This window comes from Neomonachus schauinslandi, chromosome 4, assembly GCF_002201575.2.
Source record: "Neomonachus schauinslandi chromosome 4, ASM220157v2, whole genome shotgun sequence".
In the NCBI taxonomy this organism is placed as follows: Eukaryota; Metazoa; Chordata; class Mammalia; order Carnivora; family Phocidae; genus Neomonachus; species Neomonachus schauinslandi.
This window is the reverse complement of record NC_058406.1, coordinates 40,567,763-40,592,651: the sequence shown is the minus strand read 5'-3', so window position 1 is coordinate 40,592,651 and position 24,889 is coordinate 40,567,763. Positions and strand designations below refer to the sequence as shown.

General features: G+C 44.6%; 1 protein-coding gene across 1 annotated transcript in view; it reads left to right on the top strand.

The window, feature by feature from the left end:
* RAB3B (RAB3B, member RAS oncogene family) overlaps positions 1-24,650 on the top strand; it is a 54,365-nt gene extending 29,715 nt beyond the window's left edge. Inside the window, exons 2-4 of the mRNA XM_021683902.1 lie at positions 9,538-9,656; positions 13,428-13,552; positions 24,463-24,650. Coding sequence (XP_021539577.1) covers positions 9,538-9,656; positions 13,428-13,552; positions 24,463-24,650 — 432 coding nt within the window. The remainder of the gene's footprint in view (positions 1-9,537; positions 9,657-13,427; positions 13,553-24,462) is intronic.
* Positions 24,651-24,889: the final 239 nt, after the last annotated feature.

Genomic DNA, 24,889 nt, shown 5'->3' with positions numbered 1-24,889 from the left:
ACCCAGAAATAACCTCTTACTGGTTGTGTGACCTTCCAGGTTCTGTCACTGCTCTGGGTCTCTCCCTTTGTCTATAACATGGAAAGGGACCAGTAAGAGTGGGTGGTTTGTATGATCTCACAGACCCTTTTCTAATCAATCTTGAAGTTCTAAATTTTCCCTATACCAGCACATGGTCAGCCCTTGAGTTTAATTCAGCATTCTTTTTTTTTTTTTTAAAGATTTTATTCATTCATTTGAGAGAGAGAGAATGAGAGACAGAGAGCATGAGAGGGAGGAGGGTCAGAGGGAGAAGCAGACTCCCTGCCGAGCAGGGAGCCCGATGCGGGACTCGATCCTGGGACTCCAGGATCATGACCTGAGCCGAAGGCAGTCGCTTAACCAACTGAGCCACCCAGGTGCCCTCATTCAGCATTCTTACTAAGTGCCTACTATATGTCAGGTGCTATAGTCAAGGGCCTGGGATTTAGCGAAATATAAGATTGGGTCTTAAGATGCTCATAATCTGAAAGAGGAGACAGATAAATAAACCAGTAACTATAATAAATGTGTCCAGGGATATAATGCCAAAGCATAAAAAGGCAGAGAGGGAAGTTACTTTGTCAGGGAAAAGGAGGTCAGGGAAAGCTTCAGAGAGCATGTGACCTTTGAATGAGTTTGTGAATTATAAAAGAGAAGGGGTGGGGATTCCAGTCAAACATCTGCAAATCAGCAAAAGACCCACGAGTAGTTGGGCAAAACTGGAACTCATGGGTTGAGTGGAATAAGAGAGAGAAGGAACTGAAGGGAAGCCTGAGCTAGATCCTGAAGGGTCTGTGTGTTCTACTGAGAAGTTCAGACCCTGTGGTGTGGGCTATGGGAGGCCGGAGAAGGGATTTAGATCAAGAGGGAAATAATGAGATTTGGATTTTGGAAAGACGCATCTGACATTCAGTGTGCTCCATTGAAAATGTTGCAGACACCTAATAAATTCATCCTTTCAACACGTGTTTATTGGAAATCTCCCCCACCTTATGTGCTAGTGCTCTGCCAGGCGCTGAGACACAGTAGTAAGCAAAACCAGACATCCTGTTCTTGTGGCACTTGCAGTTTGGCAGTGGAGACAGACTTTAATCAAATAATTACACAAATAAGTACAAAATTACAGTGGGGATGAGTGCTACAAAGGAGAAGGACATGGTGCCAGGACAGCATGTAATTGGAGCATTTGACTGCCAGGATGGTCAGGGGAGCTTCTCTGCTGAGCTGAGCTGAGCTCCAAAGGAAGAGTGTTACCTCAAGGAAAGGCACAGGAAGGCTGTATGGGAACAGCCTCTCAGGCTTCAGAATCCCACCCCATGCATGTTTACCTTCTGCAGCAAATTTCAAGCAAGTATTGTGTTGCATTCATCCTTTGATCTTCAGGACCTAGCCAACACTGCCACACCCAGTGAAGATTTGAAAGAAAAGAAAGGCAAAGGAGGAAAATCTGTTAGGCACTTTAGATATTTGAAGATAGCGGTGCTAGTCCCCAGTGTACTAAACATCTTCCTTCCTGTAGTTGTTCCTCCCGTGATACAGTTTCAAGTTCCCCTCACCGTTCTGTTCCTTCTGCTATTTGTCCAGGTCCCTGTGACAGGTGATTTAAAACAGAGATGTAGGCTTGTGTAAAGAGCCGTGGTCCCTTGGAGCCCAAAGACCTGGTTTTATTTAAGCCCCTTTCCATCATTCACTGTCTTTAGCCTCCACAAGCTTCAGTTGCCTCTGTTGTGGAATGGGGATTTGGTTCTTCTCTCATAGGATTTCTTTGGGAATTAACTGAGATAATAAGAACAAACTTTATAACCTCTAAGAGCTAAACAAACATAGGATCTAAATATTTGGAAGGCTGCCACATGAGTGAAAAATTAGATTTATTCTTTGTGTCTCCAGAGAACAGAATTAAATCAATGGATAGATATACCACATGCAGAGTTCAGCTCAACAGAAGGAAGAAATGTTCTTATAATCAGAACTGTCCATCAGTGGAACCACTGCCTTTTAAGGTGGTGGGCATCCAACATTAGAAACACTCAATACAAGTATGCCCTGCAGTAAATTCCTATTTTGAGTGAGAGAGCAAATTGAATAACTCTTAAGGTTTCCTTTTAACTTTAGAATTCAACAATCTGGTAGTCAAGACAAGTGGAGGAGCTGAGAGAGGGCAGATGTGGCAGAGAGTAGCATGAACAGAAATAATGGAGCAGAAATGAGTGTGGCACGTGTGGGCGACCATGAGGAAACTCTAGAAAGAAATGAAGGGTCTGTGTTGGGTATGATTCAGTGGAAGATAAAGAAGATAACTAGGGGCGCCTGGGTGGCTCGGTTGGTTAAGAGACTGCCTTCGGCTCAGGTCATGATCCTGGAGTCCCGGGATCAAGTCCCGCATCGGGCTCCCTGCTCAGCAGGGAGTCTGCTTCTCTCTCTGACCCTCCTCCCTCTCATGCTCTCTGTCTCTCATTCTCTTCCTCTCAGATAAATAAATAAAGTCTTAAAAAAAACAAACAAAAAAAGAAGATAACTAATATTGGTTGAGCACCTGAGTGCCAGACACATGTGATTCCATTTAAGCTCTGTGGGTACAGCCTTACCCTCTGGTGGAGGGGAGATTGTTCGCCCCAAGAAGACTTAGAGGACCTCCTATCTGGGAAGGGGAGGGTGCTGCAGAGTGAGCTGGATCCTGTCTTAGGGGGCATAAAGGGATCAAGAATACATAGTCTGGTTGCGCTATAGGTTGTATTGAAAATGCACAGGCTGTGGTCAAAAGACAATTTGAATCCTGACTCTGTCTCCTTATAGCTTGTGACTCTAGCAATTTATTTAACCTCTGTGCTCCTCAGCTAATTTATATATAGAATGGAGACTCAAACTTACCCTGCTTTAGGCTGCTGTAACAATTAAGAGAAGTGATGTGAAATAAAGGGCATCCTGGGAAGAGCATAGACTTTGGAACCAGGTTTGAATCTGTCTGCCACGAACTGGTTGCAAGATCTTAGGCAAGTTATTGAACTTTTTCTCATCTGTGAATAGAGATAACAGTATTTCAAGACTGTTTGATAATTAAATAAAATAGGAAAGATGCTTAGCATGGTGCCTGGCATTTAACAGTGCTCAACTAGCAGTTTTATTTTGTTACTGTAAATAATGAGATCCCATATATAAAGTATTTATCAAAATGTGTGGCACATAGTTGATGTTAGCGTCTTTCCCCCTTGCCTATGTGTCTGTCTGCCACATGGGGCTGCTGGAGGCTGGGGCAGTGGCTTGCACACCCTGGTGTCCATTCTCTGGCATAATGCTCTGCCCATATGAAGAGCTCAATGAATGCCTGTTTCATAGGAGTGAATTGATGGTTCTTGATGACATGGTCTCCTTCCTCAAGTAGCCAGTGAGTCATGCCTCTTTCTTTCTCCTCCTTCCTGTCTCCTCTTTGGTTCTATTTCTGACTCTCATCAGTAGGAGGGGAATCAATGTTTGTCAAAGTGATTTTTAAAAATAAAAGAGAGGGAGAGAGAGGGAGGTTCAGGAGCAGTTCTCTGGGCTACTTTCCATTGAGCATGGGATAGTGAGTGCTGGATTGTTGTTGTTCCAACCTTGCTTTTCTTGAAGTGAAATAAGCATAACAACAATATCAACAGTAGTAGCAGGAGCTCCTATGAGCTTTACTGAGCACCTACTGTGTGCCTGGCATTGTGCCACGTTCTAAAAATACATTATCTGTAATCCTCACACAAGCACTTCAAAGGTGGTATTATTATCACCACTTTACAAATGAGAAAACTAAGGCTTAGAAGAGTTAAGTAATAATGAAAATGGTATGTACTCTCATATTTGAGTACCGCTTATGAGCTAGACATTTTAAAAAATCTTCTTTAATTGCAAACAGCCTACAATGTAGGCATTATTATTTCTATTCTAGATGTGAGGAAGCTGAGTGTCAGAGAGATGAAAAAAGCCAAGCTTTCCAAAATCACACAACTGATGAATGCAGAGCTGGGAGTCAGACCAAGCCCTGCTCAACTTTTACACTCATCTGTTCCCTTTCTATCAGGCCATTTGCTACTCTTTGAGAGAAGCATCATATTAAGACTCTGGCTGGAGGCAGCTCTGGAGGTTTGAATGAGTGGGAAGTGACACATAGCATGAAGCTCATCTACTCCAGCTGGGCAGACCCTGGGAAGCTGGCCTTGTTCCTGGGGCTAACTCTGGAAGTGCAGAAATAACAATTCTGATTCCTTTATGGAACTTACTATGTACTAGGAACCATTCCAAGCATTTTAGATATAATAACTTTCTTTTTTTTTTTTTTTAAGATTTTATTTATTTATTTGACAGAGAGAGATAGCGAGAGCAGGAACACAAGCAGGGGGAGTGGGAGAGGGAGAAACAGGCCTCCCGCCGAGCAGGGAGCCCGATGCGGGACTCGATCCCAGGACCCTGGGATCATGACCTGAGCCGAAGGAAGACACTTAACGACTGAGCCACCCAGGCGCCCCTAGATATGATAACTTTCTTAATCTTCACAATAAGTAGATACTGCTATTATTCCCACTTTATAGATGAAGAGAATACGGCTCAAAAAGGCAAATTGCCCAAGGAGGGGATTACACAAGAGCATAAATACCAGGAGACAGTGATCATTGGGAGGCATTTTAGAGGCTGCCTACCATTTCCACATAGTATGTGGTTAGAACAGGGATTCACACCCAGGAGTCTAATTCCATAGACCATGCTCTCAATCTCAAAACTATCTGGCCTTTTTGTTTAGCAAGTGGTGATTGAATCCCTACTGTATGCACAGCCCTATGCTAGGCACTAGGAGCATGGAGATGAAACTGTTTCCATGTCCAAGCTCACTTATTATTCCATACCAGGATTGTATTGTATTGTACTGTATTGTAATGTAATCTCTACACCCAATGTGGGGCTTAATTGGATATCAATTGGGTGACAGGACTCTTCTGTCAAAGAGCTGTGGCACAGGGCCAGGCTCCAGTCAGAGGTGGGGGACTAGAAACTCTCACAGGGAAATGGTACAACACAGATGGAGTGAGAAGAGTTGAGACCTGCTAGCAGTGCAGCTTCTCAGAAATCTTGCCTGGGCCTCTAGATCACTACTCTGGATGGTTGGCTAAATTCTAAATCCTCCAGGACAAGATTTGGGGCCTGGCCTACAGATGGGTGGAAAGAGTCTCATCTGTGGTGTTGACTCCGAAGAGCTCAGGAAGCTGAGTCAAGAGTGTATGGGGGTGGGGTAAATCAAATACTGCTGAAGTGTTCCATAGGTACACACAAGGCTTCTGCGTAGGTAGGGCAAACTGATGATTTCTCTCAGTAGTGCCTAAGTTACGTGTTCACTTACTCATCCATCTCTTCACTCATTCATTCATTCATCTGCTCACTCATTTATGAACTGGAGAAAATTATATTTGCCAGAACTCTTTTTTTTTTTTTAAGATTTTATTTATTTATTTGACAGAGAGAGACATAGCGGGAGAGGGAACACAAGCAGGGGGAGTGGGACAGGGAGAAGCAGGCCTCCCACTGAGAGGGAACCCAATGAGGGGCTCGATCCCAGGCCCCTGGGATCATGACCTGAGCCAAAGGCAGATGCCCAACGACTGAGCCACCCAGGTGCCCCTATTTGCCAGAACTCTTAGGGAGAAGTACTGTATGTGGTTAGAAGGAATAAAGCTGCTTCAGGTGAAGAGTAAGACACCCAAAGACTATGCTCAACAAAAGGAGATGGAGATTTATATGCTCCCCAAGGATGGTGGGTGTAGTAAGTACAGATTTTGTTTTGCTGAGTAAGGTTGTGCAAGTCTGGGCCAGAGCTGAATTGCTGAGGACAGGGAGAAAATGAGCCCTGCCAGAAACATACCTTGTCTTTGATTTCTCATCTCTTCACCTCTAATCCATCACCATGCCCTAGAGTTCACCTCTTAAACATCTCTTGGATCTGTTTCTACTCCATTCTCATTGCTACCACTCTAGTTCAATCCTTACTGGGATTCATTTGAACCACTGCAAAGATCTTCTAACTAGCCTTCCTGCTTCCCATCTCTTTTTCCAGTCCATTCTCCACATCACAGCCAGAGTGATCTTTCTAAATAAAGTTCAGATCTAATTATATTAATTCCCTGCCTCAAAAATCTTTTATTTTAAAAGATAAAGTCCAGAGGTGTCTGGGTGGCTCAGTTGGTTGAGTGTCTGACTCTTGATCTCAGCTCAGGTCTTGATCTTGGGGTCATGAGTTCGAGCTCCACATTGGGCTCTGTGCTGGGCATGGAGCCTAAAAAAAAAAAAGATAAAGTCCAAACCCCATAGCACAACATTTAAAGCTTTTTCTAGTTTCAGCACATACCCATTTCCCATTTCCTGCCATTCCTTTTCTTTTGGAGTACTCAATGGCAAAAACTCTTCCTTCTGCCAAAATACTTTTCCTTCACTTCTCTGTTTGGAAAATTCTTCTTTAGAAAAGTCCTTGTTGTCCTCCTACTATTGTCAAATAAGCACATCTTCAGGCCAATGCTTCTGGACTTGGTACAGATTCCATTAGTGGGAGCTACGCTGTCTACCACATTTATGATTCTCCTCCTGGGCATATTATAAGATTTCATTTTCTTGGATGTGGGTGTGTGACTTGCTTTGGCTAGTGAAATGGGAGAAGTGGAAGTTTTAAGAGCCAACACATGACTCACACACTTTTTCCCTCTGGTAGCTGCTCTGTCAGTCTTTATCTTAGAATAAGGAAGACAAAAAGCAGAGCACCCAGCCAACGCTTAAGGGATATGGAGCAATAGTAAAAAATAAAACCTTGTTTAAGCTGCTGAGATTTGGGGATTGCTTTGTTATTGAATAACTCAGCATATCCTGATACACTATCTCTGCTTTGACATCTTCTATAATTACCCCAAACCACCATGTTTCTACCTTACCTGACATGTGTAACACATTTTCTTCACACTGATTATCTGGAACTCTTGACATATTGCCACATATTTCTTATTATCAGTCTACTGGTGTATGTCTTAGCTACCTCTGCACTTTTACTGAGGCTCCTTGAGGGCAGGATAGTGTTTGTTCTATGTTATATCACACAAAGTATGGTTCATGGCTAAGGTATAAATTGTAATGAGTGTAGGGGTCAGATAGACTTTATTTTGAATCGCAATTCTGACACTTAGTGGCAATCTCTTTAAGCCTCAGTTTCCTCATCTGGAGTAAAATGGAGTAGCCATATATATCCTACAGGGTTTTTCTGAAGTATGTGGATAACAGGTGCAACATATGTACAAATAATGGCATACTGTAGTTATTATTGTTCCCTTATTTGTTTTTATTATCATTATAGATTGTGTTCAGGAAGTATTTGTGCACACGTCCTTCATTGATTGAGGTTTAGTGGTATGTGCATTGGACTTGGAATCAGAAGCCCTGGATTTAAGGCATAGCTTTTGTCACTAGCTTTATGACCTTGGGAAAGTCACTCTCCCTGGCTGCATTTTTGCATTCTCAACTATAAAATGTAAATGCTAATAATACCTACCTCACAGGGATTTTATAAAATTTAAGTAAGCTAATATATGAAGAGATGTTTTATACATGCTCAAGTATCATGCATTCTAAAATTGTAATGAAACAGAAGATTGGCTGGTCCCTCACATAAGGACTGTGTGTACATACGTGAAACATCCCAATGTGCTCCAATAACACTTTACTGTTGGTCTTGTTTTTGCTTGCTTGCTTATATGTCTGTCTTTCCAACTAGACTGTGATCTGCTTGAGATAAAGAATTGTGTTGGGGGACGCCTGGGTGGCTCAGTTGATTAAGCACCTGCCTTCGACTCAGGTCATGATCCCAGGATCCTGGGATCGAGTCCTGCATCGGGCTCCCTGCTCATCGGGGAGCCTGCTTCTCCCTCTCCCTCTGCCTGCCGCTCCCCCTGCTTGTGCTCTCTGACAAATAAATAAATAAAATCTTTTTTAAAAAAAAGGATCGTTAAAGGATTTTAAGCAAAATATTTGTTTCTCCATATGTAAGAGCAATATTTGCTTATTGTAGAGGAAATAAAAGTGCATGAAAAAGTTTAAAATCCCTGTAATTCTTGACTCTCATACAGAGATAATCACTATTAATCTTTTGATGTTTTCTTCTCTGCATATATAGTTACAAAACTGCTATTATATCACATGTACAAGCATTGTCTCCTGTCCCAACAAATATTTTTGTGCATAGGGCTGATTTTCTAATTTTGTAGCAAAAGTTTTGAGGAAGAAAATTTCTGTGTTAAGAGTGCAAATATTTTTTTTCTGTATTTTTTTATTATGTTAATCACCATACATTACATCATTAGTTTTTGATGTAGTGTTCCATGATTCATTGTTTGCATATAACACCCAGTGCTCCATGCAGAATGTGCCCTCCTCAATACCCATCACCAGGCTAACCCATCTTCCCACCCCTCTCCCCTCTAGAACCCTCAGTTTGCAAATATTTTTAATGGTCTTGAGACTTCCAAATTGATTTTCAGAAAGACTGAACCAAGTTTCCATGAGCAAGGAGTGAGGTTGCACATCTCACTACATCCTCATCTATAATGGGAATTATAATTAAGAATAGTTAAAATCTTTTTTTAAAAAAAGATTTATTTATTTATTTATTTATTTATTTGACAGAGAGAGACACAGCAAGAGAGGGAACACAAGCAGGGAGAGTGGGAGAGGGAGAAGCAGGCCCCCCGCTGAGCAGGGAGCCCAATGCGGGGCTTGCCCTTTTTTCTGTTGGAATTTCAATTATTTTCTTTCTTTCTTTTTTTTTCTTAAGTAAACTCTGCCCTCAACATGGGGCTCGAACTCATGACCCCGAGATCAAAAGTTGCCTGCCCTACTGACTGAGCCAGCCAGGCACTCCTCAATTATTTTCTTATTAATTTTTATGAGGTTTTATTTATTTTTTAAAGATTTTTATTTATTTATTTGAGAGAGAGAGAGTATGGGGGGGTAGGAGCAGAAGGAGAGGGAGAAGCAGCCTCCCTGCTGAGCAGGGAGCCCACCACAGGGCTCAATCCCAGGACCCTGAGACCATGACCTGAGCTGAAGGCACACACTTAACTGACTGAGCCACCCAGGTGCCCAAATTTTTATGAGGTTTTAAAAACCATTTTATTGGGGCGCCTGGGTGGCTCAGTCGTTAAGCGTCTGCCTTCGGCTCGGGTCATGATCCCAGGGTCCTGGGATCAAGCCCTGCATCGGGCTCCCAGCTCAGCGGGAAGACTGCTTCTCCCTCTCCCACTCCCCCTGCTTGTGTTCCCTCTCTTGCTGTGTCTCTCTCTGTCAAATAAATAAATAAAATCTTTAAAAACAAACAAACAAAACATTCTACCCACCAAGTACAATACAAGACACATAATAGGTGCTCCTTAAATATACCTTGGGTTATTTGTTAATTATTCTGAGGACTTTTTAGGAACAAAAGTAGACTTTCTAGGAGGCTAACTCTTTCTTTTTCCTACCCAGGACACAGCTGGACAAGAGCGGTACCGGACCATCACAACAGCCTATTACCGTGGGGCCATGGGCTTCATTCTGATGTATGACATTACCAATGAGGATTCCTTCAATGCTGTCCAAGATTGGTATGAGATTCATTCATTCACCTCATTCATTCATTCACCTCACTCATTCATTATTCATCAAACTGTCTAGAAAAACCTAATGTGTGCTAGGCCTTGTGCTTTATGCCAGGGCAATCTGGATGAATCAGACATGGCTCCTGGCCTCAAGGAACTCACAGATGAGAGGAAAGCACAGATCAGTAAGCAAGCAGTGAGAATTTCATGTGACATGTGCAGTAATGAGGGGAGGCACCAGGGCTGTGGGTCCCCAACAGAGGGCTCTGACCTGGCTTGGGGAGTCAGGGAAGGGACCTGGAGTTGCTGACACAGATGCTACATTTTGTAAGACGAACAGGAGTTAGCCAGGGGGTGAGTAAATAAGAATATTCCAGGAAAAGAATGCAGATGTGCAAAGGTGAGACGGTAAGTGAAGGGTACAGGGAGAGCAGAGGTCATGAAGAATTTTGTGTGTTGGGGTAAGGAGTTTGGAGTTTATCCCCTAGGTGATGACATTTGAACAGAGAACCAACAGGTTCAGATTCATGTTTTGGAAAGATCATTCTGGTCCCAGTAGTGAGTGAATGCACATATGACTCCCCCATAAAGTTTATCCCTAGGCTGGGGGTCAAGAGTACATCCAGTCCAAGTTTGTAAAGATTCAATATACAGTGGAAATCAGCACAGCTCCAGATGTACAACCTCTGAGTAACTTACATCTTTCTTCCTGGAGCATAACTCACCGGGAGAAGGGAGCTGAGGGGAAGGTTAGGTGAGAGGGAGGGCCGGGGCCCTTGCGCAGTGGAAAGGATGAGGATGGGAGAAGGTGGAACATCTGTGCCATGGCTCTTGTTCAGAATCAGAGAGGCTGAGCAGGCCAGGCATACAGCAGCAGCGCTGGCCAGTGCCAAGCTTATCTCCTGTTCCCCTTTGCATAATAGCCACCCTTTGAGGACTTCCCTTCTCCAACGGAACAGTTGCCATGATTTGTGAAGTCCTGTGGGTGTCTTGTAGCCTTGAACTGAGAGTGGCTTTGCAGCCTGTCCAGGGTGCCATGCACATGTCTGTCCTTCATGGTGGTTGACATTCTCCTTCCCAGCCTACCGGGCATCTTCCCCTTCCTCCTTTCTCTTTCTTCTCTTCTAACAAGTATCCTGTATCTTCCTTTTCCTCCTTTCCTTCCTCTCTTTTCTCTTTACTCCCTTTTTTTCTCTTCCCTTTTCTCTTCCTTTCCCCCCCCTTTTATTCCCTCTCTTCTCTACGGTCATGATTTGTCTCCCCTCCTCCTCTTCCCCTCCTTTTCCATCTTTCCCTCCACCTCCTACCCTGGAGTGATTAGCTGTTTTTTTAAGTGTCTTCACACTGCTCATTCCCTGTTGGCCTGACCTTCCTCCCTTTCACCATCAGTCGCTGTTCATTCTGTCTCAGGAACACAGTGAGTTTAACACTTGGTGACAATTCCTCCAAGAATAACCTGAGTTGCTAATCTGGGAGCTGAGAGTGGATGAGGGTGGGAGAAGGGAGGAAGATGACAGGAAGAGGAGTATGGGGAGACATGGAGACTTGGCTCCAGTTACCTGCCTTGAGGCTAAAGATTGAACGTCTATTTCTCCCAAGCCCTGGCCTTTCAGTTTTGCCTCTGAACAACTTGGTCCTGGACTAGCCTTCTAAGTCCCAGTGCTCAGCACACAACCTGGCTCTTTGTCAGCCCACAACAAATGTGGCTCAGTGAATTCTGTACCTTGAGAGAATGGCTTCTCCCCCTTAAAGAGAAGATTAGTGGGGGATCAGCTTTATGAGCAGAGTCGGTAATAGGTCCAGGTTGCAGTTAGGGTTGAGTTAGATTGAGTGTCAGTGTCAGGATAGGGTAACATTTAAGATCTGCTTCAGGATTAACCATTAGCTGGCTTACTCATTCATCAGACAGTTGCTGACACCTTCTGTGCTCTGTGATGGGGACTGGCACTCCAAAGATGAATGAGACTATCCCTGCCTTCAAGGAGAGACTTATAAATTCAGCCAAATGTAGCAGGTGCCATGGTAAAGGTGTAGGGGACCAAAAGGAGAAGTAATCATTTCTATTTGATGGGGTGGTTAGAGACAGAGTTAGGCTCATCCCCACAAAGAGATGTATCCACAATATAAGGGTCCTATTTTATTCATTATATTAAAATTTTGTTTCTCATTATATACGTAGCATATGCTCACTTTCAAAAATTTGAAAAATACAGAAAAGCATTTTTTTTTAAGATTTTATTTATTTATTTATTTGACAGAGAGAGACACAGCGAGAGAGGGAACACAAGCAGGGGGAGTGGGAGAGGGACAAGCAGGCTCCCCGCCGAGCAGGGAGCCCGATGTGGGGCTCGATCCCAGGACCCCGGGATCGTGACCTGAGCCGAAGGCAGACATTCAACCGACTGAGCCACCCAGGTGCCCCAAGAAAAGCATTTTTTTTTAAAGGTTTTATTTATTTACTTGAGAAAGAGAGAGAGAGAGCGAGTGAGCAGGGAGGTGGGAGGAGCAAACTCTGCACTGAGCTGGAGTCTGATGCTAGGCTTGATCCCATGACCCGAGATCATGACCTGAGCCAAAATCAAGAGTCAGTTGCCTAACCAACTGAGCCACCCAGACACCCCTACAGAAAAGTATTTTTTTTTTTTAAAGATTTTATTTATTTATTTGAGAGAGAGAATGAGAGAGAGCATGAGGGGTCAGAGGGAGAGGCAGACTCCCCGCTGAGCAGGGAGCCCGATGCGGGACTCGATCCCGGGACTCCAGGATCATGACCTGAGCCGAAGGCAGTCGCTTAACCAACTGAGCCACCCAGGCGCCCCCAGAAAAGTATTTTTAAAAAGTTTCATAACCATCCTATGTGAAGGAAACCACTGCTGACATTTTGGTTTCTACAAATAATCACCATCTGAGGCCTCAGTGAATGTTTATAAGTCACAGAGGAGGAGGAGGGAGAGGCTAGCTGGGCCTGAGAAAGCCTGGGAAGGCTTCTCCCAAGGAATTATGAGATCAGCCCTGGGCCCTGGGGGATGAGTTAGTATGGGGAAGGGACTCCCAGTCATGCCATGGAAGAACATTTTGGGCAAAGGCACAAGCCATGGAAGAGCATTTTGGGATGGGAGAGAAGTGAGAGGAAGTGGGATAAAGCTACAGAGACAGGATGTGAATGGTCTTGAACACCTGAGGGATCTAGACTTCATCACACTCTAGTCAGGGGGCCAGAGGAGAGTCCTTTTAAGAAAGGACTTACCGTGGTCAGATAGATGTTTTAGGGATGTCTGGGTGGCTCAGTCAGTTAAGTTTCTGTCTTTGGCTCAGGTCATGAGCCCAGGGTCCTGGGATGGAGCCCCGCATCGTGCTCCCTGCTCAGCGGGAGGCCTGCTTCTCCCTCTTCCACTCTCGCTGCTTGTGTTCCCTCTCTCGCTGTCTCTCTCTGTGTCCAATAAATAAATAAAATCTTTAAAAAAAAAATAAAGAAAATATTAAAAAGAAAAAAAAAAGGATGTTTTAGAAAGAGCTCTCTGCCCAGTGAGGAGAGGGATGGGCAGATATATTAGAGGAAGGCTTCTGGGAGCTGGGTGAGGTTTGCAAGAAGAGCTTATGGGTCAGCACCTGTGACAGCCAGCTGGGGCAGGCATCCGTCTGTCCTCAGCTGAGTTCATTGATGTAACTTGGGTGTAGCAAGCCCCCTGGAAAGGAAACCATGTCTTCGAGTTTTGCAGGGTTCTTTCCAGCATAGCAGGATGTCATTAACACAGTCCTCTCTCTGTCTCTCTTTAGGGCTACTCAGATCAAGACCTACTCCTGGGACAATGCACAGGTTATCCTGGTTGGGAACAAGTGTGACATGGAGGAAGAGAGGGTTGTTCCCGCCGAGAAGGGCCGGCTCCTTGCAGAGCAGCTTGGTATGGGCACAACATATGTATATGTGTACATGTTTACATGGGAGTGTGACATTAAGGGTGTGTTGTGATTGTGAATTATGTGCATGTGTGCTCTGTGTATATTGTTTTATATTTGTACCATGTGCATGTAAGCTTTGTGCTAGTGAATTTTAGGTAATTTGTTATTTACGATGTGTATATTTTGTTACATTGAATTAATAATTTAAATTCACGAATTTTTTTCACCAGTTCCTTCCACAAAGGCTTTGAGGTGTTTTATAAAAATCATCACAGTGGGGCGCCTGGGTGGCTCAGTCAGTTAAACGGCTGCCTTTGGCTCAAGTCATGATCCCAGGGTCCTGGGATTGAGTCCTGCATTGGGCTCCCTGCTCAGCAGAGAGAGCCTGCTTCTCGCTCTCTCTCTGCCTGCCGCTCTGCTACTTGTGCTCTCTCTCTAGCTCTCTGTCAAATAAATAAATAAATAAATAAATTTTAAGATTTTATTTATTAGAGAGAGAGAGAGAACACGAGCAGGGGGAGTAGGAGCAGTCAGACCTGAGCCGAAGGCAGACACTTAACCGACTGAGCCACCCAGGCACCCCCAAATAAATAAAATATTTTTAAAAAATCATCATAGTACATCAATAAAAAAATAAGAAAATTGGAGTAAAGGGAAAACAAAGTTAAGAGAAAATAAGAGGAAGCCGGGGTGAGATAAGTGGATATGTTTTAAGTTCCCAGGCATGTGTAAGAGTTGGACCAAAATATTGGCTTTGAGCTTCCTTACCAGCCATGCAAGGCAAGAAACATAATCAAATACACAGTCTTGAGATGGTCCTTAAAATAAAAAACCCATTATTCAGAGAAGCACTTCTCTTGTGCAACTGTAAAGCAGACTCTGTATGCTGGATGTGACAATGTCCTTAATATCAAACGTTCTTACAGCAACCACAGCGTTACGTCTTAGAATTTCCCTCAATGTAAACTGATGTTTCTTTACCAAAACACAATTCACAACAAAAGTAATTGTATGAAGGGATGAAACAGTGTGGTTTAAGTGATGCTCTGGCATTTTCCAAGGTTAAAGCACTTTTATCTCTGTGCTTCACTGAGACCCAGGTGCCTCAGATGTGTCTCAATGGCCCTACAGCAGAACTCCGACCAATACTTGCTTCAAAGAGCAGCTCCTTGCCTTGCCTTGCCTTTCTTTAAGATTTTATTTATTTACTTGACACAGAGAGACACAGTGTGAGAGAGAGCACAAGCAGGGGGTTGCTGCAGGCAGAGGGAGAAGCAGGCTCCCCACTGAGCAGGGAGCCCAGTGCGGGGCTCGATCCCAGGACCCTGAGATCATGACCTGAGCTGAAGGCAGACACTTAACCAACTGAGCCACCCAGGCTTCCCTCTTTTTTTTTTTTTCCTTTTCTTTTCCTTTCTTTTCTGTATTGGGGTTCAATGTAGGATCACCTCGGAGAAAACTTCCCCAGAAGAAAGGATATATTGCTTAACTTTTAGCCAGTCTCCCTAAATATGTCTCATAACCTAGGTGTTGTAAATACTGAGGAGTAGGGAGTTTAAAGTTATTTTCTCTGATGGTCTCTGAAGTATAGATATTTGGGCTTGTAGGTGGGCAAACTGTATAATATACAAATGTGAGTTGTGTATGGTATATATTTGTATTATGCGTATTATGAGTACGTGTGTGGGGGAGTGTCTTATACTTCTTTCTTCCCTCCCTTATTCCCCAGGGTGGCCTGGAATAGAAATTAGCAAACTGTAGGTGTTTAATAGAGAGGGAGGTTGGGTTATCTTGGATCTTACTGTTCTTTCCCCATCAGGGAAAAAAAAAAAGTGCCTCTACCCGTCCCCCTGGTTCAAAGAGCAGTGAGCATGTGGTGAAGCATACATTTGGGTGACCTTAGGTATCACTTTATGCCTTCAACCTGCTGTCCCCAGGGAGGCTCCCAGCACTTTCCCTGGAGTGGCTACACCCCATCTGTTTAGAGCGCGCTCTTCTACTCCCCACCCCATTACCCTCAACCAGCCGGTAAACCTCCACTCACTTTTCAAAACAGCTCACGCTCTGAAGCCTCTCCTGGCCCCCAGAGCTCTTTTCTTCATGCCCCCGCCTCACACACAGCAGACACAGTCCCAATCACACTTGGGTGCGCTTGTTTACTTGTCCATCTCCCCTCAAGTTCCATGAGGACAGGAAATGAGTCGTTTATTTTTGTGCCAACAGTGCCTACTTATATGGCCTGGCACTGAGTAGACACTGCAAAAATGTTTTGATTAAATTTTATTTATGTTAAGTATTTGGCTACTTCATTTTATTTCAGTCCAATTAAGACTTCCTGAGTGCTACTCTCTGCCAGGTACTGAGCTGTGAAATAGGATCACACGCCCCTGTCTGAAGGACAGAAACAGTGATACCCCGAGTGATCAGTGTGATAGAGGGATGTGCTGGGCTTGGGGGCGCCCAGAGGAGGCACCTAACTCAGTGGGGATCAGAGAACATGATGCCCAAGCTGAGTCTTGAAGACAAAAACAGGAGCAGCCAAGTGAGGAGGAGAAGCAAGGACATTTCAGGGGAATAACACTGGCAAAGGCAAGGAACATCATGTGTGTTCAGGGAACTATAAATCATTGACTGTGTGAGTCGAGAGTAGCATTTCCCAAAAGAAAGACTTATGCCACTGGAAGTGAGTAAGATGATTTCATGTATGTATTAGAAAAAAATATATAATCAGCATGTCAAGCCCTTAGAATTAAACAAGACTAAGTTTTAAAAGGTGTACTTGGAAAAAATATAATTGGCATGCCAAGCCCTTATGACTAAGATTTGTTAAAAGTGAGTTGGTTAAATATTTATTAGGTATTTACCTTGTGCCAGGCACTATTCTAAGTGTTTTAAAGTATTACTCAGTTAATTTAATCCCCCTGGAGCCCTCTGACATACTTACTTCTCTTATCTCTAAATTGTTTTTTTTTTTTAAACAGATGAGAAAACTGAGGCACAGAGAAATTGAGTAACTTGCTAAGGTCACACAGCTAGTAACAGGTAGAGTCAGAATTTGAACCCAAGCAGTAGTCTGGCTCCATAGCCTGTGCTCCTAACTACTTAACCTCACTGTACAGTAAATATGGTAATAGGTGATATATATTGATCCAGGTATTATATGATACGCTGTGTATTAATTATTTCATTTAATTCTCACTATAACCCTTCCAGGTCGATACTATAGGGTATGTCTAATACTCTGAAAAATGAAGTTCAGAGGGGTTAAATAATTTGCTCAAGTTTATGCAGTTAAGAAGTAGTGGAGTCAGTTTAGATCTATCAAATTTATATAGGAACATAGATGAAGTCAGATTAATTCTTAGTGCAGGGTTTAGGGAGGCACTTAAAGTAGGCCTTAATGAGTAGGTCAGATTTTGGGCAGGTCATAGTAAACCATGTCTGTCCTACACAATTTCCTGAGCTTTCCTCTGTTGCTTACCAATATTTCCCTATTTAGAGACCTATCTCTCTTGCTAGACCTCCAGAGCAACAAGGTTATGTCTAATTTGGTTCATTATCCTAAGCACCCAGCATAGGTTGGATATTCATTCATTCATGCATTTATTCACTTATTCATTGAGCACTTACTCTGAACTGGGTTCTGTCTTGGTACTTGGGATATAATAGTGAACGAAACAGCTATGATACTTATTATCATGGAACTAATGGAAAAGGGACAATAAATAATTATACAAATATATAACTTAAAATGTTTTAAATAGACAAATTGAATGGTGTGTGAATTATATCTCAATAAACCTGTTAGAAATTGTGATAAGTTCTGCATGAGTTAGGACTCTTGTTATGACAAGTGATAAAATCCCAAATCAAGGGGTGCCTGGGTGGCTCAGTCGTTAAGCGTCTGCCTTCGGCTCAGGTCATGATCCCAGGGTCCTGGGATCGAGCCCCGCATCGGGCTCCCTGCTCGGCGGGAAGCCTGCTCTCCCTCTCCCGCTCCCCCTGCTTGTGTTCCTGCTCTAGCTATCTCTCTGTCAAATAAATAAATAAATAAATCTTTAAAAAAAAATCCCAAATCAAACTAGCTTCAATTTTTAAAAGATAGAATTTATTAGCTCATGTAGCTGGAAAGTCCACTAGACTCCGGATTCAACTGCATTTCCCATTTCTCAACTTTGCTTATCCCTTCAGTCTCCTTCCTTCTCCAGTCAAACTCTGCATGAGGAGTAAGATGGATGATGGAAGCTCCAGATTCATATCTTCCCAACTCCTGCAAAAAAAAAGGCCTTCTGTGTCCCAACCACCACATATCAATGTCAGGGAAGACTATGATTGGCCACCTGTGAGTCACGGGCCCGTCCCAGTGGCTGAGGAGGCGGGTATGATAACCCATAGTGTCGCCACAACTCTTTAAAATAGTGATTCCCTAAAGGAAGGAATGGTGGGCAGATAAAAGTAACGTAAGTTACAAGTGCTATGAAGAAAGTGAGAAAGAGAAACCTAATTTTAGACTGGAGAATCAAGATCTTCTGAGAAAGTAACACTGAAGCTGAGAACTAAAAGATGAGAAAAAGTTAGCCAGGCAAAGAGTGGGTGTGCGTGTGTGTGGGTGTGGGGGGAGGCAGAGGGCCATATTCCAGATCAAGAATAGTCCTAATGTGGGGTAGAGCTTGAAGCACTCATGATATTGAAAGAAGCCCATGCCACAGAGACTAGACAATCAAGGGGAGAGTAGTGAGAGGTGAGAGTAGAGAGGTAGGCAGGGGCCAGTCCATAAAGGATCTTGTGGGCCATGTTAAGAATTTTTCAAGGATGTGATCAGATCTGGGAACAGTGAGGGAGGATGCTCAGCTTTCCTCATCCCCACATCAGTCCTATCCCTCTGCTATGCCGGCAATTAAGTAAGTTTCAGTGGTCTGCTGGTCACCACAGTAGTGCCCCTTTCCTGCTTTATGGGATTCCTCTTCAGGACTCCCTTTCCTTTAGCTTTTCTCAGCTCACTAGGCCAAGACTAGTGATATGGCCAGCAGCTAACTTTTTGTAAAGTTGGGAGTGGCAGCAGGCCGTCAATATCCTCAGAGTTCCTGGGACATGGGTGAGACTGTGGAGTCACTGAGGCAAGTGGATCTTTGGGAGAGTGAGGGAGTTTCAGGGACTCCTGTTCTAAGAAGCATGGCATTTTAGGGCCTCTGCCCTCCTGTGCCCCTCAGAAAGGGGCTTCTTGTTCCTTCCCTAGATCTGAATGCAAATGGGTCTGCCAAAGCCTAAAGGATAGTAAAGGAGAAATGCACTTCTGCCTACAAGGGAAGGAGAGACTCATTTACAATGTGGTTTTGGAACACACACATACTCGCTCCAGCAAAGTATAGTGGGAAAAGCACCAGACTAGGAGTTAGGAGGCTGAGGGTTTTATTCTGTTTCTGCCACTAGTTTACTATGTGACCTTGAGCATCTTGTTTCCTGTCCCTGGGTCTTAGTTTGCCCATTGGAAAAACGGGATTCAGATTTGTTGAGTGGGAAGGTCCATTTGGCTCTATCCCTCTTTGATTCTATGATTTCAATTCACATAATTCCTACTTATCACTCGGACTCCACAGACCCTTGTACACTGTGGTGCTTATTTTAGGTGTCCGGAGAACAACTCTGGACAGAAAGGAACACAGTGAGTCCCTGGCCAAATCATCAGTGACCAGAGGGACATGAGTTGAAGATTGATACATAACAGAGATGGGAGGTATCAGAGCGAGATAGAAAAGGAATTTGAACATAAAAGTGGAGGAGAAGTGTTCTGGGCAGTATCAGGATGAGGAGAGGTGAGTTCAGTTGGTTATGAGTTTTGAATAGAATTCTGAGGTCAAATTCAGGAGTAGGTAGTGTGGACAAACTGTAGAGTCTGTGGCAGCTGCCTTTGGACAGGATAGGTAAACATGATCATGGGGGTTGGTGTGGATTATTGTTCTGAAGCCAATTAGAGGGAGGAAAGGATTGAGGGCTAGTCTGATTAATTTATTGTCATCTTCCTGACCTCACTAGGTTCTCAGCTCCTGAGAATCCTTATTAATGAACCTGAGGAAAAGGTTACCATCTGGGCCCGCTAATGAAGGGCCTTCCAGAAGTCTGACAGTAATTGGGTGGGTGTACATTTGGGGTGGTTCTGCTAGGAAGAGAGACCCATGAGCTGGCTAGGGCCATGAGCTGGTTATTTTTTTTTTTTTTTTAAGATTTTATGTATTTATTTGACAGAGAGAGAGATAGCAAGAGCAGGAACACAAGCAGGGGGAGCGGGAGAGGGAGAAGCAGGCTTCCCGCGGAGCAGGGAACCCGATGCGGGGCTCGATCCCAGGACCTGGGATCATGACCTGAGCCGAAGGCAGACGCTCAACGACTGAGCCACCCAGGTACCCGAGCTGGTTATTTGAGTCAGAGTTCCCATACCTTGGGTACCTTGGAGATGACAGTGACGACATCTCCTTGGTGTGACATACGAGCTCTCCGAGTCTCCACAAGACTTACTGCCTCATCTCTCATCGCTTTGAGCTTTCTGCTCGAATGATAACAAACTGCTATGGTCATTCCGGCATATACCAAGGCTGTTTTTGGCCCCATTAGCTGTGCTCATGCTGTTTCCCCTGCCTGGTACGCTACACATGCATGTGCTCACACATACACTCACAATCACCTGTCTTTATCTGGCTGATATCTGCTTAGGAATCACCTTGTCCAAGAAGCTTTCCCTGGCCCCAAGACAGTTAGGTGCCTCCTCTTGTGCCCTGCTAATCCCCTCACTTCCCACCATCCCAGCTTTTATCACTGTACTATTGTCAGTGTGTCTGTTTCCCACACTAGACTAGGAGCTCCTTGAGGGTAAGAACTACTGATTCGCCTCAGTGTCCTCCTGCATGTTGAGCTGAGCTCACATGACCCCCACTGTCCACACCCTCCATGCTCATTCCCACCTCCTTCTTCTGTTCATCAATCGACACTCACCAAGCACCTATTCCTCTGGCTGGTGCTGGGGCTCGGATGAATGACATGATCCCTGCTCAGGGAGCTCCTCGTCAAATGGACTTCTACCATGCAGGGTAACATGTGCTATAGCAGAGGGAAGCACAGAGGAAAATGAAGGGGCTGTATCTAAGCTGAGTCCTGAAGAATGAGAAGTTAGTTAGGTAGAGTTTTGCTCAATTCTAGCCTTAAAGTCTCCCCTCTCCACCAACTTCTGGAAGCCTCCTCCTGCTCTCTTCCCCTGCCACTCTCTCCCCACTGCATTCCTGCACAGCCTCTGGTTTGCTCTACCTGGGTTAGAAATGTTATAGTGTTCGGTCACTGTTCCAACTGAGAGTGAGACAAGGGGACATAAGGGATAGAGCCCTGGCTTATGCCCATCTCTGAGTCTAGGTTTTACTATCTGTAAATTACAAATAACTCCTGCTTTGCCCTACCCGACTCACAAGGTTTTAAAATTGTATTTTTGAACTGTTACAGACTATGCACATGTGAGGGATTGAAACTCTGATTAGTGTGTCTTTTCCACGATCAGATTTGGTCTCCCTTTGTCCCTGGCTCTCAAGAAAAGACCTGGAACAAAATCAGTGTTCATTAAAGACCTGTTTTATTGACTGGCCCTGAATGATGAGGAAAAAGGTTTCCCTAAAGGCCCTGGGTGTAAGGAAGCTGGAACTAAAGTGAGCTAGGAATATAAGGGAAAGGGAATGAACATGTCTCCCACATGCCAATCATTTCACATACTTTTGTGCATTTAATTCTTATTACCACCCTTTGAAGTAGGTAATATTCACCCCATTCTACAGATGAAGAAATAGAGGGTGAGAGAGATTGTGACCTTGACTAAGGTCACACAGCTAGTAGCTGACAGAGACTATATGCAAATCCAGGCTATATGACTCCTGGGCCTCTTCCCACTGCCCACCTGCACAACATGACATGGCCTCCCCTTGGTGCCAATTCCTCAGACGGGATTTGTACCCCTGGCCTTGACTTATGTCACCAACTTCATCCAAACTGATAGTTAAAGCCTATTTACTTCTTTACCTGTTTGCCCCTTTCTTAGGCAAGCAACACACTTCCTCCACCTCCCCAAACATTGCCATTTATGATAAGCCAGTCAAAGGCCAGAGAGTCAATTTTTATGATATTCATTAAGGAAAACATGCTGGAGGGTCTCTGAAGCTGACTGGGTTTCTATGGCTTGCAGATAATGAACCAGCAGCCATCTCCTTCTTTATCACGTGGCCACAGTTAGGGCGCACTTTTGCTGCTGGCCTTTTTCAGGTTAGGAAATGAGCCACAGAGAGGCTGTCGACCAGAGGAGGCCTGGGAGGAGCTGGGAGTGCCTTCAAGCTGAGATGGCAGGGGAAGAAGAACCTCGTTTGTACCTGGGGGCTTTAGCCCTCTCTGTGGACAGTGGGCTAATAGGGAGAAGGAGGGAGGGGAAAGAGAGCCCCTCCTTTGTGGGAAAAGATGATAAAAGGAGAATGGGATGAAGAGGAGGTGAGAGGAGCCAGATGAAAGTAGAGAAAAAGCAACTGTCATTCCAACGGCAACTTTGTACAGCAGTTTATCCACGTCTCACTCAATTCTCCCAATTGCTCTCGACAGAAAGGCACTGTGGCTATTCCTACTTGACAACTGAGGAGTCTGAGGCTCAGAGAGGCTAAGGGATTCAGAGAAATAAAGTGACTTGCCCGGGGGCATCTGGGTGGCTTAGTCGTTAAGCATCTGCCTTCTGCTCAGGTCATGATCCCAGCGTCCTGGGATCGAGTCACGCGTCGGGCTCCCTGCTCTGCAGGAAGCCTGCTTCTCCCTCTCCCACTCCCCCTGCTTGTGTTCCCTCTCTCGCTGTGTCTCTCTCTGTCAAATAAATAAATAAAATCTTAAAAAAAAAAAGTGACTTGCCCAGATTCAGACACTGTGGTAGTCAGATAAAAGAAGAGGGGTCCAGGGGTGCCTGGGTGGCTCAGTCAGTTAAGCGTGGACCCTGGGATCGAGCCCTGCGTCGGGGCTCCCTGCTCAGTAGGGAGTCTGCTTCTCCCACTCCAGAGAAGCTCCCTCTACCCCTCTCCCTGTTCAAGCGCACACGCGCTCTCTCTCTCTCTAATAAATAAAATCTTTAAAAAAAAAACCCAGAGGGGGCCAAAGAGACTTGTAAAGAAGAGAAAGATATGGTCAAGGAAGGAAGGAAATTGAAAGGGAGAAAGGAAAACAAAATAAAGAGGGGAAGAGAAGTGGGAGACAAGGCTGTGTATGGACTTGGAGCCAGTCAAACCCAGATCTAAACCCAATTTCCACTAGTAGCCATGTGACCTTGTGTAAGTTATGTAATCTCTTGAAGCCATTTTCTCATTTATGAATTGAAGATGATTATATTTCCCCACAGGCTGCTGTGAGGATTAAGTAAAATAGTATTTCCCAAGCTCCTGGCCTAGTGTCTGACATTTAGTAGGTGCTCAACAAAAAGAATCCCAAGGAGAAAGTGTGAGGAATGTAAGGGAAAGGAAGGGGTGACATGAAAAAAAAGGGAAGAGAGAAGCTTTTGAGGAGAAAAAAAGATGGGCCTGGAAGGAAAAGAAAGAGGAAGATAGATGGACAAAAGAGGAGGGAGGAGGCTGGGGCAGGGACATGTAGAGAAGGACTGGCCTCCAACTGGCCAAAATTCCACAGTTGGGAAGCAGCCACTTTGTCTGAATCAGGAGGGCCTTTCTTATGTCTCCCAGGACAACCAAGTTCTGTTCATTGTCACAGAAAGTGTCGTTAAGGATCTGAAGGTACAAAACAGACAAGAATATCTCACACTTCAGGTGCAGTCCTCCAGGTGCCTTTTGTGGGGTTTGTGTGAGGAGGGAGAGATACAGGGAATTCCAGGGGGATCTGGGGAGGAGGAACCTCAGGGAGTGGAGATAAGCCAGTGTGTCTGGGGTGGAAAGGGCAAATGAAGCTTTGCTTGTTCATTGTGGATCTTGGGGTGCCTTCCAGATCCTAGACTAGAGCTGGGTAGGCTGCGGTGAGTGGAAGGCAGGGGAAAGAAGAGGAAAAACCCTAGTCAAAAAGGTCAGAGCCTGGACTTCTCACACTGGTTCCTCTATTTATCTTGGGCAAGTCAGCTTATTTCTCTAAGCCACAGTGTCTGCCTTAGTGAAATGGAGAGGGTCTGCCCAGACATTCCTTCTCCCGGGGGTGACTTGAGGATCAGATGAAGTAATGGATGTGATAAATGCATTGGAAAACTGTGAAGTGCTATGTACAAATATTGAAGTATTCAGTCTTTCAGAAAACACCTAATGAACCCCACTCTGTATCAGGCACAGCACTATACACTTTACCTGCATTATCTTGTTTAATGAGGTAGGTAAAATTATCCCTATTTATAAACCAGGGAATTGAGTCATAAAGAGAATTAGGTGACTTGCGGGGGTTAACACAGCTGGCCAATGGTAGAACCAGGATCTGTCTGACTCTACAAACAGTGCAGGTAATCCCTGCCATGTACCATCTATTTATTTATTTATTTTTAATTATTTAAAAAATTTTTTTAATTTTTAAAGGTTTTATTTATAGATTTGAGAGAGAGAGAGAGAGACTGAGTGAAAGGGAGAGAGCATGAGCAGGGCAGGGGCAGAAGGAGAGGGAGAGCAGACTCCCCACTGAGTAGGGAGCCTGATGCTGGGCTCGATCCCAGGACCCTAGGACCACGACCTGAGCTGAAGGCAAACGCTTACCTGACTGAGCCACCCCAGGCACCCCTGTACCATCTCTTTAGGGCAGAATCGTCTGCCATGAAATTAGGGCTCCTTGCTTCACTCCTTTGCACTGGCTATATTAATCCAGAGTGGTCTGGCCAGGGGGCATAAAAAGGAAAGGATAATCCTTACTGTTACCTCTCTTCTCTCCTTAGGGTTTGACTTCTTTGAAGCCAGCGCCAAGGAGAACATCAGTGTGAGGCAGGCCTTCGAGCGGCTGGTAGATGCCATTTGTGACAAGATGTCTGATTCGCTGGACACGGACCCCTCCATGTTGGGCACCTCCAAGAACACCCGTCTCTCGGACACCCCACCGCTGCTGCAGCAGAACTGCTCGTGTTAGGCAAGGCCCACCCTCCTGATCTCCCCTTCTTGTGAGCCCACACCCACTCTGCTTTCCCCATTACACTCTGTCCACCCCCAGCCCCAAGCAGGCTGCATTGCCACTGACCTTTGCCTGAAGTGGAGGCGGAAGCATGCCCCTTGAGTTCTCTGCAGATGGCCCCGCTAATAGACACCCAGTCCTAGACTAACAGCCAGGTCACAGCATGGGTAGAGATTCACTTTACAAAAAAAGACTCC